Raw genomic sequence first — 15,675 nt, 5'->3', positions numbered from 1 at the left:
TTCCAGCAAAAGCTGCGTCTTCTCTTGGCTGCCCTTCCACCCTCTGCAGCCACACATCCATGGACAAGCCCACATCAGTGCACGAGAGGCAGTGTAGAGAGGGCCATCCCATGTGATTGTGGAGAGTGTGCCCTGCAGGGGTGCCCAGTGGAGGGTGCGTGGAGGCTGCAATCCAGGCCACATTCCCCTTGTCAAACCTCCTCCGGAGGACCTGCATCTTCCCAGAGTGGCGCCTTTTTCTAATTCACACAAAGGCACCATTTAGACTAGCTATGGCCTGAGTATGTGTGTGTGTGTCTATGTGTGTGAGTGTTTAAGTGCGTTGTGTCTGTGAGTGTATCTCTTTGTATTTGAGTGTGTGTGTTTGAGATCCACCCATGAGCTCTCCTGCCAGCATCAGGCAGAATCCGGTGGAATGGCCTCTCTCCCCTTTCAAACCACCCCTCGGGCTCCTCCTCTGCCACTTCTTTGCTCTGATGTTTATTTCAGCCCTAAGTCCTCGGCCTTAGAAAGTTGGGGGCAGGAAGAAAAGGCAATGGAAGGAGTCATTTGCTTCAGGCCGCATTTCCCGTGGACTTCCTGTGAAGGCTTCACCTCAGCAGTTTCCATGAGGAGGAGTCTTTTTATTTATTTTTTATGAGGAAGATTAGCCCTGAGCTAACATCCACCACCAATCCTCCTCTCTTCCTCTTTTTGCTGAGGAAGATTGGCCCTAAGTGAACATTTGTGCTCATCTTCCTCTACTTTATATGTGGGATGCCACCACAGCATGGCTTGACAAGTGGTGCGTAGGTCCACACTTGGGATCCGAACCGGTGAACCTGGGCTGCCGAAGCAGAGTGCGCGAACTTAACCACTACACCACTGGGCCGGCCTCAGGAGGAGGAATCTTTAAGGAAGGCTTACAAGCAGGAATCCACAGCATGGAAACACTGAGGGATACCTTGTGATGGCCCCCACGTCTCCATGCTGGGGCACTGGCTACAGATTGGAAAACATTACCTTGAACTTTTTTCCTACTCATTTGACATTTTGTTAACTGACTCGAGTGGGGGAATGAGGGCCCTCATTTTGGTTACTTTAAAGCAGACATGGAGACCACATGAGTCAGACCCCTTCCAGGGCTGGGACCCACCTCGACTCCTTCTTCCTTCAGACCTAGAGTGGCCTGCACACTTGACCACTCTCAGATGAGGACAAGGGAACCCCCGATGAAGAGGGACAGACGGGGAACTGGAGGGAAAGAGGTATCCTCCATAATCATATTTTCAAAATGCCTAGGAAGGTCTGGAAACTTCCACCAAGTCTTATGAAAGCTGCAGTGCGGAGTTCTTCAAAGGAGGTGGGCAGGTAGGGCTCTGTCTTGGAGAGAAATTTCTAGAAGATCTTAAGGGGGTGTGGGTGGACCTTCCTGGAGTCTGCATCCATGCCCCTGGGCCAAATTTACACCTGCTATGGCCATAGATGAGGTGGTTTCACTCAGTTGCCTTCTAGAATTCTCGCATTTGATTCATGGGAGGTAATTTACACAAAATCTGGGTGGCTGAGGTTACCAAGGGAACCTGGAAATAGACTCTGGTTTCCCACAGCGGCTCGATTTGGGTCCGTATCTGAAATAGACACCAGAAATATTACCCCACCGTGAGATGGAAAGCAAAGCTGAGGGGCCAGACCTCATTACCAGGGCTCACTATGGATAGCAGCACACAGGTATGCTCTCTGTAAAGGAGGGGCATTGGTGGCAGCCAAATGAGTCATTAAGCTAATGTAATCACTGTCTAAATGAGCGTAATCAAGCCACTCAACGTGGCAGCTGTTGAAGAAAGTGGAGCTGGTATTAGATACGGTGTCCCTGCTCCTTGCTGGCTGCATCTTCATTCACTCATTTTATACTAGAGGCAAATCCACATTCCATTTTTAAGCCATGAAACCAGAAATCTAAACTGTTGGGAGAGGCCCATGTTATTTACAGTCTTTATTTTGAAAAATGTTTAAAGCAAAAAAGATGTGCTTTTGATCATTATTTTTCTGGTTTCTGTCAGCACAGCGATAAATGGAGTAAGAACGTGTGACCAGAGAAAGGGATGCTTTCTTTATAAAGTATATTTTATGGCTTCCCATCATACCTAGCCCCATTTAGTTATTTTAGGTGTTGTCAGTGTTTTCCTTTGGGAAAGAAAGAGAATAAAGGTCTGTGTTTTATATCACTCCACTGTAAAGCCTCCTCTGAAGTCACTTGGGCCTCCAAGTTGATCTCCAAAAGGCAAGAGGAAAATGTCTCTAAAAGTAAACTTTGTATAATAAATGTTCACGCTTGTCCATCAACATGTTTGCTGTGTATCAGGCTGGCCTCCCTGTTCTGGGAGCAGACATCTTGACAAGAGCAGACCGTGGCTGCTTCCTCCCTCTCCTTGCGTGGGCCTGGACAGTCTCGCCGCTGCTTCAGTTAGCTCTGGAGACGGAGGGAGGGCAAGGAGGTCATTGATAACACAGGACAGAATTAGACCGAAGTGGTATACAAGCGGTTTTAATGAGAATTTATTCAGTTAGAATTATACCTAGTGCTCTGGAACATTTCACCATTGTCTGTATCATCCAAACGTGGAGAGATAATACAAATTCAATCACTGATATCGTAGAGCACCAAATATATACACTGCTTATTGGACAAATGTTTAAAATATTACTCTCAGTCAACAGTCAGTGGACAGTGTGTATTTTGGCAGAGGTCTCCTGTTTTTGAAGACAACGGATATGAAGGGCAAAGATGGGGTGTCTGCTCTGCTCACTTCCCTCCTCTCACCTCCACTTCCCAGCCCACCCCCTCCTTCCCTATGGCACCCCACACCCAAGCACTCGTCCTTCCAGAGCCTGCTCCTAGTAGAAACCGGGCTGTCTGCATGTGGCTGTGCGTTGATTGGCATGGGGCAGAGTCACTCAGCCATGATCTGATTGGCCAGGGGCCAGGCTATTAATGTGGTCTGATTGGCCAAGATCAGAGCACAGCAGTGGTCTGATTGGCCAGGGGTGGGGTCAAGTGGCTGTGGTCTGATTGGCCAGGGACAGGGCCGCTCCCACACAGACATTACCAGGTAGTTTCAAACAATCCAGCCTTCTGTGTTGTGTTTTGGCAAACTTCAAGTAATTGTATTCTTTTTTTTAACAAACATTATTATGTTTTGCCATTAGTCATTCCAACCCCCTGCCATTTGTTATTTAGAATTTGTGATTTTTGTGGTCAACCGGAGTGAGGGAGGTGGATTTCCTGGTTCCTTGCTCGCATTTTCTTTGGACTGCACTTACTCAACTCCAGGGGAGGGAGAGCTGAGGTAGGTTACAGGACGGGTGGTGCAAGGTGGTCAGCAGACCCAGGTGGGCCCTTGTCGCCCCTCTCACCTGGCCTGTGAACTTGGCAGGTCAGTTTCCTCTTATGGACCATTATGGGGTTGTACTGTGCAGTTTCTTGGGGTGCTTTGGTTCTGAGGTCCCATCAAAAATGTCTTTGGACCCTTTGGGGGGGTCTACAGAGTTCTCCAGCCAGATGTGTTTGCACTCTGCTCCCAGAGTGCCCTATTGGTATCTTCTTGAGGGACTAGAATGTCTATCTAATGACACACCCCTGCTGCCAACGCACATACTCCTTATACCCGTCAGCCCGCGTTCTTGTTCTCCATGGCTATTGGTCCTGTCTGTTTATTTGAGAGACGCTGAGTGTGGAGGTTTAGCTTCTAGATTCTAAGCCGGTCTGCCCCAGTTTCAATTCTGGGGCTGCTACTTCCCACCTTGTGACCGTGGACAAGTTGCTTCACTGCTGGGGGCCTCAGTTTCTTCATCTGTAAAATGGGGATAATAGCAGTGCCTGCCATAAAACTGTCACGAGGGCTAAATGAATTTATCTTCTCTTCTCCCCACTGGAACGTAAACTGCATGAGATGAGAATTTGTTGCCTGAAAGAGTGAGTGGATAAATGAATGCCTGGCATTTCTTTGGTACTTCATCTCAAGGAGTTCATCTTCCTAATACTTCTGCAAAGAAGCTTTAACCTGTCCTCTGAGAGCACCTCACTTTACAGTTGAACCCCAAATTCCCTATTTGTGAACTTGTGAGCTCACACCGTTCCTTTAAACACGGCCTGGGTTGGCTCCTGAATACCTTCCTTTCCCATCCCAGCTTACACCCAACTTTTAAGCATGGGCTGCGCTCACATCCAACAAATATATTTTAAGGAAAGAATGTCAAATTGTAAGAAAATTGGGGATAATTGCGAAAATTCGAATATGGTCTAAATGTTTGACAACATTAAAAGACTATTGAAATTTTGTTGGGTAAGTTGATTGTGATTCTGTAGGGGATAGATGTCCTTGCTTTTTAAAGATGGTCATAGAGGTGTTTAGGAATGAAATGCCATGATGTCTGTGATTTAAAATGCTTTAGCAAAAAGAAAAAAAATAGATGAAGCAAGAATGGCGAAGAGTTAACAGTTGCTTCTCCCAGATGTTGGGCACACAGAGGGGAATTATACTGTTCCCTTGTCTTTTCTGTGTCTATGAAATTTTTCATAATAATGAATGAGTGAATGAATGAACCTGATTGCCTTGTGCTACCATGTTTGTGGGCATCACTAACGAGGCCCCAGAGCCTTTCTGTGAAGGTGGAGACGTGACCAGTTCTCTGTCCCTCTGCCGCCCAGGATTTCCCTGGAAGACCTGAGCCCCAGCGTGGTGCTGCACATGACCGAGAAGCTGGGCTACAAGAACAGCGACGTGATCAACACCGTGCTCTCCAACCGGGCCTGCCACATCCTCGCCATCTACTTCCTCTTAAACAAGAAACTCGAGCGCTATTTGTCAGGGGTGAGTGGGGCCCTCGTGGCCATTTTCTCTCCTTTCTGTGGACAAGGGAGCTCTTATGCCCCAGTGGTTTCCCAGCTGCTGACACTTGATCTAAGCTGTTAATTTAAACTAGGGTGGGATAAAAAAAAGTAGCAAAACCTGCTTCTCAGGTAGCTAGTGCTTTTTATCTGAGGTGTTTTTCAAATATTCTCCCACAGAGTTAAGCCCTGGGTAGCACTGTGAGAGGTTCCCACCTCTTTCCCTTCAGCTTCTCTGTTGCCTTTTTCATTCTGCTGTCTCTCAGCTCTTGGGGTTCCCACGTTAGAGGCATTGGGGTCTTCTGTGGTCCTAAAAGTTGGAGAGCAGGCTCTCTCAGGCATTCATCTCTGAAGCATGGCATATGAGAAAGCCACTATTATATTTACTTCTCCAGAAAATAAGACTGAAATTGATCTTCACTAGCTTGACCCCGGCCCCTTTTCTCAATCTGGGAGTCAGAGAGTCCAGGTGTCCTGGGCTGCGTGTGAGGCACAGCATGGAGTCTGGTAGCCTGGGGTGGACAGTGGTACCCTCATGCCTTGGTCACCTTCATCCTTTTGCCACAGGTAGTTCATCTGGGCCTGGGTAAGGGAATTTACATGCTCCAGTTTCTAGTTTGGACTAAATCATTTCTCTCCAAATGGACAACGGCTTAAAAAGAATTCTGTGAAGAAAACTGGATCAAAGGTGGTCTCAATGCTGTCTGCCACTCCTGTTTCTCCTGCTCAGAATGTGGGGGCTGACCATCTAACAGGAAGTCAACCAGAGAAACTCAGAATTGTCAGGAAGCCCATCTGAAATTTGATTTTGTATCCACTGTCACGAAGGATGACCTCCACCCTGTCTATATGGCGGCTGAAGATCTGATTGTGTGGGTCAACGCTGTTAGGAAGACATTTAGACTCCAGAACATGAAGATGAACTTCTAGAGTTTTCCAATGCTGTTTAAAGTCACATGATAGCCAAATGCATCACAAAATTCCACTAAATAATAGGCTTAGAAACCTTTTGTGAGGTTTCTATCTTAGAGCTGAAGATGAAAATCCACCTACAATTGGGGAAGTGATGTTCTCCCTGCCGTGGTGGAACTGGCCAAAATAATGCCCATAAGAGATGGTGAGAGTGTATCTCTTGTTAGCAAATAGATTTGGGAGACATCTAGAAAACATTGCTGACTAGTGAGGAAGCTCCAAGGAAAGTTTGTTAAATAGTCGGATGAAAGTACAGATGTTTCTAAGCTGATTCAGCTTAGGATATTTGCTAGATTTTGCTTCAACAGGAAATTATTCACAGAACTCCTTTTTTTGGTGAATCACCAAAGGAAAGATGTATGTGAGAAGAAACATTGTCCATAGTAAAGGCTTTAAATGAGAGCAGTGTTTTATGGGGGAAAACCACGCTCCGTGCAAGCAGTGATGGGATGACACTTCTGATGGTGACAAACATGTGGCTTTGAGGCTAGATCTTAGAGACAGTGCCACTGTCATAGGAAAACTACAGGTGAGAAGTCAAGGTCAGAAAGATGGGACCTTCCAGAGATAGTATATTATTTGTATCATTTTATTATATGATAAGGAGTGATTAAGAAAATCTCTTATATCACACAGAGGTTCTTATTCTCTCACGGTGAGAAACTTAAAAGCCATATTGAACTTGAGGCTGCTTTCCAGTTCCCTTTTATAAGAAGACGATTTGTTCCACATTTCTTTCTTATCTTTTTTAATTCCTATTTTATAATGTACATGCTGTAATACTACAGTGGCACTTGCTTATAATGTTTAAATAAATATGCATATATTGTAGGTGCCTGCTTACAACTTTTTCACTCATATGGGCTCAAGGTCACACCATTTGGGGACCATCATGCTAGAGGACAGTTAAGAATTTACATAATTCTCAAGTAAAAGGAAGAGAAGAAGGTCAACATGCTGATTTTCCTTTTCAAATGATGAATGTTGTTCAAACGTTAGTTTTTAAGAAGTGTTTCCAGGAAACTGACTATAAAGTTGATGATTTCACATATTTAGAGGATGACATTGCTACGTTCCTAAGATTCAAACATTTTCTTTTGGGAAAACTAGTTCTTCAGATGCTGATCTGTAAGATGGAGGTTCGTTATTAAAATAGTTTCTTTCATATGTCTACCAACACGTCTACAGATACAAACTTGGGTTACTCATACTTATCCTAAACACCACAGAGCTCATCCCAAGCAAGAAAGCCCTTGGTCTGAAGCTCTTAGGCTGTATCGTGCTTTCTCTGGGTGTCTTGCCATCTGCTGTATTTCTGCTCCTCCTCTTTGCCCAGCTTCAGGGTTGCAAGTGTTGCAAAGCTGAGCATGGTTTTGTTACTGAGAACATTCCCTGGAAATTCAGCAAATGTACTTCTAACTGGAGAAGGTTCTTATTTTATTGTATCTGTTTCACACTTAACCCTTAAATCACAGGACCTACCTGGTCCGAGAACCAGCGTCTAGGCGAGTGCTGTTTTTAACTAGAGCGAACGAATCCCCACAGACAACTACAGGCATCCACTCAGTAATTTCCGCACGTGGCTAATTTAGTGGCACCGTATGTATGCACTATCCCAGTTATTCATCTCACCAACAATTACTAACAGCCCGTGTATAATTTTGAAAAAGAAGCTAGTGAACCAGAAAGTAAAATATTGTGCCTTAATTGTCATTTCTCCCCTTCTCTTCTGATGCTCGTTTTCTCTTTCTAAAACCAAAAGCATGGAAAGTTGGAGAGCGTGTAAGGGCATTCCGTGAATTGGTTGATAAATTAAGCAGTCAGTTGTGTAATTTCACCTGTCTCCAGATGCGACTGCACCTAAACCCTGTACCTAGATAACTGTGGGGCATCTTTAGTCTTCTTCAAGCTATGTTGTGAATTGCTGTGACTTTTATTAGGACTGCAGGCAGGGACTAGGGCTGTTTTTAAGCAAACAAAACAAGATGTGTCTCCTACTTAGTAATTCAATAAAATAAGTTATTCTGCCCAGCTCACGTATTTGGTTTCTGCATTCCCATCTTAGACTTCATCGCACAGAGGAAAGAACTGAGGCCCAGCAAGGAGCATCTACCTGCCCAGGGTTACTGGGCCCTGGCCTGGCAGAGCCGGTAACAGAATTAGGTCTCCTGACTCTGGGCCCGGGCCTCTCCCCACGCTGCATCCTGACTGCAAACCATCCGCGGATGAGCCTTTGCATTTCCGTGAATGGACTTACCAACCACTTCTGGCACTTTCTCAGCCAAGTGCTGGTTTAAAAATTAATGCCTGCATAATGGACATTTCAATTTCCCATTTGTTAAGCTACGTTTGTTTTCTCTTCCCCTCTGGTAGAAATCTGACATCCAGGACAGTGTCTGCTACAAGACCCAGCTCTACCAGATAGAAAAGTGCAGGCCCACCAAGGAGCCCTTTGAGGTGAGTGACGCCAAAGCAAAACCCAGGATCGCTTAGGAAGAGTGGATTTCCATTTGGGGAGGGGAGTGGAAAGGAAACCACTTATTATGGTTCATAGAAGTAGCAAAAATCAAACACTTGACTGAGCCCTGGAGAGATGGTTTACGACAGAGCAACCATTGCTCAATCTCCAAAGGCTGGTTCTCAGCTGTGGCCGCACATTAGAACCATCGGGAAGCGTTAGGCCATCTGGGTGCCCGGGCCACATCTTGGACCAGTTCTATTGAATCTCAGGGGTCTGGACTTGGGGTCAGTATTTTTTAAAGTTCCCTGGACAATTCCATTGAGCAGCCAAGGTCGGAAACCACTGTCAGATCTCCAGAAGGCAAAAATGAGATGCTCAGAAATGTAAGTGAAGGGACTGCTTGGCATCAGGAGAAGAAAGTAAGACGAGGAACTGAGAAAAATGGGAGAAGTTTTGGACGAAAGCGAGCTCTTCCAGTCAGCTCTCCCTGGTGACCTGATGCTGCCTAGCACATACCTGTGAGAAAATACCAAGATTCTTTGAATCCAGAGTAAAAACTGGGGACATATGGCAAATTTCCCCAGTTTGGACCCCAGATACATGCTCGTAAAGAGACTGTGCCTGGGAACTCCAGATCCAGGGCCAGGAGCACGGGGTGAGGGTGCTCCCCAACCCAGGACTCCTCACTCGCCATTTTGTCAAGTGGGGTCCTCTGTCTTCTCAGTGATTTTCCTGGGAACCCACTTCTGTTTGCCCTCCGGAGCCTCTCCCATGTGCCCCAAGTCCCTCTGGCACAGGAGCCTCTCCCACTACACCCAGAATTCCTTCATTTGAAGAGAGATCCAAAAAGGACCCATCCTCCACACCCTGCCCGAGGCTGATGGGCCTGCCCACTTCCCTCTTCCCTTTTCCAACTCAGAACTTTCACCCTGATTCCACAAGCCTCGCGTGTCACCAGGAAGGAAGTCCTCCCGGGTTGTTCCTGAGCGCCAGGCTGCAGTGAAGCGGTGGGTGGTAACTGAGCACTGTGGCTCCTTGGCAGCCACAGAAAGCAAGTGGGACACAGACCAGGGCAACACAGTGATGCAGGTGACGCAAGTGCTGAGCTGTGAGGCGCCACGGGAAGATGTGACAGGAGCATGGGGAAGGGGCCGCCCCTGAGTGTCAAGGCCAGAGGAGGATATCACAGCTGTCCAATGTAGACAGAGCCTGGGGGACCGCTCGATTTAAGGAGGCAGAGAAGAGGAGACACTGATGACAGAGAAACCAGTGAAGATGTCAGGGGTGGCCAGGGAGTCTGCAGGTGACCCAAGAGGGAGTGATCTAGGGAGACCATGGGAAAGGCCAAATGGTCACTGGTGTCGACTGAGCAGTTAGTTATCCTGGGACCTTAGAGAGAACAGTTTGGTGGAAGTGGAATAGGCAGAAAAGAGATTGCATGGATTTAGGGGAGGGAAGACAGCCCAGATCTCTGTCAGTGACACCGGCAATGAAGAGGAGGAGAGGACATGGCCTCTGCTTGAAGGACACACAGGGAGGTGGGAAGGTGGAGGAGATAGAAGGAACTCCAGTGGTGAGAGGGGAGGGGTACACATTCAGAGCAGCCAGGGTGGAGCTCAGCCTTGACCCCAAGGCTGGAGGCCTCCTTCTTCTGAGACAGGCTGTGGGCACCAGCATGATAAGGATGGAGATAAGCTTTTGGAGGGCGGGCTGTGCAGGCTGGGGCTGACCAGCAAGCCCACGCATGGCTTTCAGGCTGAGAGCAGGAGAGCGGAGGTGGTGTAGGGACCAGCCTCCCCTGAGCTCCAGACCCTCTGGCCAGTTGCTTTCTAAACCTCCTCATGCCTGAGTGGAGGTGTCTCCAATCTAGCATGCCCGGAACCAGACGCTGCCCACCCCCCATTCTCTGCCTCCAAATGGCAGCCCCGCCCTCGGTATAGGGCAGAAACCCAGGAGTCCTTTTTAATTCCTTTCCCAGAGCCAGTCGGTCACCAAGTTCTGCCAATTTGACTCCTAAAGCTCTCGAAACCCTCTGCCCTCTCCATGCTCGTCCTCCCGCCCCGGTCCCAGCCACCATGGCCTCTTGCCTGGACCTCTGCCATGGCCTCCTAACGGGTATCACCCGTTCCCATGACTGCCTGGCACTCTCTTCTGTGCACACCAGCCAGAGCAAGCTGTCCACCCTCAAATCAGATCCTGTCCCTTCCTTGCTCGAAACCTTCAAAGACTTCTTTAACCTGAAGGGCAAACTCTGTGACGTGGCTGCCGTGTCACAGATGGGACTGGCCTCTGCTTGCTTCCCCAGCCTCATCTCCCAGGCCCACACACACGGCCCTGCTTCTTGCTTTGTGCTCAGTCCCACGGGCTTTCAGACTTCTCTGCTCTCTTGGCTGCCAGGACTGTGAACACCCTGTTCCCTCTTCCAGAATGTTCTCTCCACCCCTCTTTGCTGAGTTAATGTCTGTATATCTTCAGACCTGCAGGCAGGGTCAGTTTCTCATGGCCCCGTGCCAACCTCTGACCTCTGCCCCTGGGACGCATCCCTCCAGTACAAGCTGTCACACCTCGTTGTGCACCTTGGGCTTGTCCCATTTGCAGCGTTACATTTTCAGGGATTATTTGGCTAATGTTTCTCTCCCACTCTGGCCTGTGAGTCCCTAAGAACAGGGGCTGGGTCCCTTTTGCTCCTCACAGCATCCCTGAAGACTGCACGATGCCTGGCACACAGTAGGTGCTTGATAAATATTTGCTCGATGAGCGAATGAAAGAATCAAGTGGACCTTGACCCAAGTCTCGGAAAATAGAATTGGGACAGCAGCTGGAGAAGGTGGAACATTCCAGGAGGGACGCCTAGCTTGATTAAAGTAGAGGGGACACCTGCAGCATAGCACACATGTTGCATTGTCATCACTGGATGCCATGCCCTAAGGCAGAGAGGGACCTCTTATGCTCAGTTGCACCGAGGGTGGTCACCGCGGCTGGGGTGACCAGGGCATGCAGAATTCACTGTTCGGCACCCCTGCCTCTTGGTTTGTATCGGACTCCTTATGTCTTCAAGGAGTAATTCAGACTTAGATGCACCAGGTACCCCTATGCGTGCACCTTAGTGGCCTCTAACCCACTTTGCCCATGCCCATGTCCTTGGCTGCCCTCGCACCCTGCCCCCTGTGGTGGTGTATTTAAAAGTATCAGAACTGTGATGGAAAAGGGGCCTCTTTTTCTCATCCAGATTATTTTTTGTGGATGGTTATTTCATTTGGCCCAAAAACACATACTGAGCGTTTTAAACATTTGTTGGAATATTTAACGGTTTGGGTTTCAATAGGAACGCTAATGGGAAAACAATTTCAATTCTCTATGATCCATTTGTTTTCTCCAAACTGCCGTGATACTTCTGCTAATTAAATTACAGGCTCTTACTAGATTATCAAACGCCTCTCCGTTGGAACCTAGAAAGTGGAGTGGGGCCAGTTAGACAAAGTGTTAAGAAAGTCTGAAAGAGCTCAGATTTTCTAGGAAAAGCCCACTTAGAGCCTCTGTGGGTTTCGTTCCAGTTGCCATCGGCTGGTCCAGGAGAAGAAGCCGCCAAGCGGCAGGGGAGGTGGGGGGGTTGGGAGAGGGCGTGGTGGAGGGAAGATTCAGGTTGGCTGAACGGGGGCGGCCCAGGGGCCGTGTCCCCGCATTGTAGGCTAGCCACGGCCTCTTTGTTTTTCCTGATTCCAGTTCTTTTTCTCCTAGGAGACAAAGGAGTTGAATTAAGTTGAAAAAAACCTCCCTCCTGGGATGACAGTACTGTGATTGTGCTTTTATGACTTCACCACTTTCTCCACCTCTTCCTCCCGTAAAAGGCAGAAATTATGTTTGTGAAAGTAGGACACCTGTCTGGTCTAAGAGCGCCTCGGGCGTGGGCCCCAGGGACTCCTGTTCCTAAAACAGAGGCCCTTGAGAACTGTGGGGGTCGAGGCGGGGCAGTCCTCGTTTCTAAACTGGCTCATTAAAGCCATATAGAGCCGGAAGCCATTTTTGTTATTAAAGTCTTTAAAAATAATGTTAATTTGTAGAAAAATGTAAAATAGAACTAGAAGGGCTTCTCTGTAGTGTCAAAGTAATATTGCTGATTTGGAAGAAAAGTTGTGCGGGGGGTGGCAGAGGGACTGTGTTAGCTGGCTAGGGCTGCCCTGACCAAGTACCGCGAACTGAGTGGCGTAATCAACAGAAATTGATTATCTCGCGGTTCTGGAGGCCAGACGTCGGAGAAGAAGATGTGGGCAGGGTTGGTTCGCTCTGAGGCCTGGGAGGGAGAATCTGTTCCATGCCCCTCTCCTAGCTTCTCCTGATGGCTGGCAGTCTTTGGCGTTCCTTGTCTTGTAGACACATCACCCCAATCTCTGCCTTCGTCCTCACATGGCGTTCTCCCTGTGTGTGTGTGTGTCCAGTCTCCGTATTTTTATAAGGACACTAGTCACATTGCATTAGGGCCCACCCTAATGACCTCATCTCAATTTGATTACCTCTGTAGAGGTGACACCAACAGGCCCCCTTCTCAAAGGCAAAGGGGAATGAGCTTTCACAACCTCATCTCCCCCAAGCTTCCAAGGGACATGACAGGTCTGTCCTGACCCTGATTTCAAATAAAGTCACATTCGGAAGTCCTGGGGGTTAGGACTCCGACATATGAATTTTGGGGGGCTACCATTCAACCCGTAACGGGGACTATAAGTTGAAAGGTAAAATATTAAAATGTTCTCCTCGTGTCTTATTCCAAAATCCATACAACTTTTTAAAATAATGTTTGGAATCAAACCATCTGTGCTGTTGGAAATCAGAACGGTAGTTACCTCTGGGGACTGGGAGAGGACGTAGGTGGGGGTAGGAGGGACTTCAGGTGCGGCTTGCGGTGTCTTAGCTGTTTGAGAAAAACCGCGTGGAACTGCTGACTCATCATTACAGCCTCCGTTCCGTGTCTTAGACTTTAATACAAAGCTTACCTAGAAAATCTGTTCCGTGCATGAGTTAGGACATCTGCTGCCTGCTTCCACAATGATTTAGGAGTTTGGTTTCTTGTCTGTAAACATGGAAATGAATAATTTCCAACCAGAGCTGCAAGTGGTAGGGGATGGAGTTTAGAGAATTAACAGCAGGTGCAGCTTCTTGTATTGTTGAAAAATGCTGCTTTTCGCAGGCCTCCCTGGACACCTGGACAAGAGACTTTGAATTCCATGCTCTGCAGGTAGGAACCTGGGGGGTTATGATGGGTTAGTCAGTTCTCCAGAGAATTGGAACCAATAGGATGTATGTGTGTGTGTGTGTGTGTGTCTGTCCGTCTCATGCTTGGAGACACATGGTAGAGTTGGTATTTCAGCTTGAGTCCCAAGGCTCTCTAGAGGCAGAATTCCTTCTTCCTTAGGAAACCTTTGTCTTTTTCTCTCAAGGCCTTCAACTGATTGGATGAGACCCACCCATGCTGTGGAGGACCATCTGCTTTACGCAGTCTATGGATTTACATGTTCATCACATCTAAAAAATACCTTCACGGAAACATCTAGACTGGTGTTTGATCAAACATCCAGCGCCATGTCCTAGCCCAGTTGACACATGAAGTTAACCATCATCTATGACCCTGAGGGTTGGTGGCTCCCTGCCCCAGTCTCTGGACTCTGTTATCCTGAATTAACACATGCAGAACCCTGTTGTGAGTGGCTTTATCAGAATCCCCTCAGATCAGATTGCTGCTTTCTGTGTTACATTGCCTGTTTTTTATTGTCTTGCTGTGACTACACGCTTGGCTATGCGTTCATGTTTCTACCTGTAGGAGAAGTGGGGTTTGCAACAGAGCTTCCCGGTTCAGCGGCCTAATTTATGAACCCAGCCCTCTTTATCTCAACTCATTCGTGTTTTTCCTACGGCAAAAGCAGCCCTCTGTGGCTTTCCCTTACGTGATGGGCAGCAAGGAACCAAAGTCAACAGGCAAACAACACCTGGGCCCCTGGGCCATCCCAGGTGTTCACGACCCGCACCTAGTTCTGAGGTTCCCAACAGCCAGGGGAGGTTAGCACATCATCAAGGGGCCGCCACGCTCCAGGAAAGCCCACGCTGAGCTGGACTGAGAGTTTCCCAAAGAAAACAGCTTCAGCTCGCCTCAGGCCCCTAGCACTACTCTGTGGCCAGCAACACTCTCTGTGGTCAGCTTTTCACTGCGAGAGAAGCAAGGCCACTTTCCCAGGCAGGAGTTCTTCCTACAGCCTGGGGTGACGGGGAGGCGTGTTTGCATCTGTCCGCCTTAAACTGATGGCTCTGCCTTTCAGACGATGAAGCAGGGGAGAAGCGAGGTTCATTTTTACACTTGAAGAGCTGGGAAGGACCCACCCTTTTGGTTACAGATGGGGAGACACGTCCCTCAAAGGGAGGTGACTTGCCAGAGGTCACCCTGCTACACCCACAGGAGCACAACTGGGAAGGAGTCGGGGGTGAGGCTCTTTGGAATGCAGGAGGCTGGAGTCACACAGGCCTAAGGGGCCCAGCGCCCTGGAGCTCAGATCTCAGAGGCCCAGGACCGGCTTCCTCCTACTGGCTGTCGAGCCTACAGACACCTCCCTCTGGAAGCCCAGTGAACCATCACTCACTGGCTTCTTCCTCTCTCCCATCAAACAATCCACGACATTAAAAGAGTTGGGTAGATAATCCTTTATGGGGCCACATTTTCAAAGTATCCAGTTTTGTAAATGTCCATGCATATGCAGTGGGTAGAAAATGGTTTAAAGAAAACAAGAAGCTGTTTTGCATGGGGCTTGCATCTGGGGTTCCGTTGGTCCCCTCTCTCATCGTCCTTGGGGGTTTGGGACTGTGCAGTGCAGGTGCCTGAGGACCCCCTGAACCTACAGCTTCAGTCCATTGCCCACCCTCCGGCGCACGCCGGTGAGGGGAGCAGCTCCCGTGAGAATCGGAGGAGGCAGAGCAGGCAGCAGCATGGCTGGGAGGGGAGCGCGGGAGTGGGTGCAGGCGTGTCGAAGGGGGAACATAATTAGTCCTTCTGAAAATCTGTTTCTGTTACATAAGGCAATTTAGCATCCTGCTCCCTAGGAAATTTCTTTTGGAGAAAATAGGCCATGCAAATGAAAAGGTATAATTGGGTGATCAGTTGCATTTGGTAACCTGCACTTGGAGGGCACTGAGACTGGCTGCTTGTAAACAAACACGTTTCTTGTGGGCTGTTGACCCTTCCACATGGCCTGACTCAGAGGTTCGTCTCCAGCAGGGAGCAGCTAGTGATGAATTCCTGGCATCCCCTTAGAAATGGGTCGCTATGAAATCACCCATCCTTTTAGGCTGGAGAAGAGCATTCTTGCGGCGGGGGGGGGGGGGGGGGGGGGGG

General features: G+C 48.4%; 1 protein-coding gene across 2 annotated transcripts in view; it reads left to right on the top strand.

Annotated features, from left to right (window-relative positions):
- The window catches only part of LOC124234220 (hormonally up-regulated neu tumor-associated kinase), a 103,465-nt gene that overhangs the window by 78,508 nt on the left and 9,282 nt on the right, over positions 1–15,675 (top strand). The window contains exons 7-9 of one of the 2 annotated variants that reach the window (XM_046651464.1): positions 4,691–4,853; positions 8,216–8,299; positions 13,486–13,533. In XM_046651464.1, the coding sequence (XP_046507420.1) occupies positions 4,691–4,853; positions 8,216–8,299; positions 13,486–13,533 (295 nt within the window). The remainder of the gene's footprint in view (positions 1–4,690; positions 4,854–8,215; positions 8,300–13,485; positions 13,534–15,675) is intronic. The other variant, XM_046651465.1, reaches the window with a different exon arrangement.

Source organism: Equus quagga, unplaced genomic scaffold (genome assembly GCF_021613505.1).
Source record: "Equus quagga isolate Etosha38 unplaced genomic scaffold, UCLA_HA_Equagga_1.0 73442_RagTag, whole genome shotgun sequence".
Classification (NCBI taxonomy): Eukaryota; Metazoa; Chordata; class Mammalia; order Perissodactyla; family Equidae; genus Equus; species Equus quagga.
This window is presented reverse-complemented; position numbering and strand designations above follow the sequence as displayed.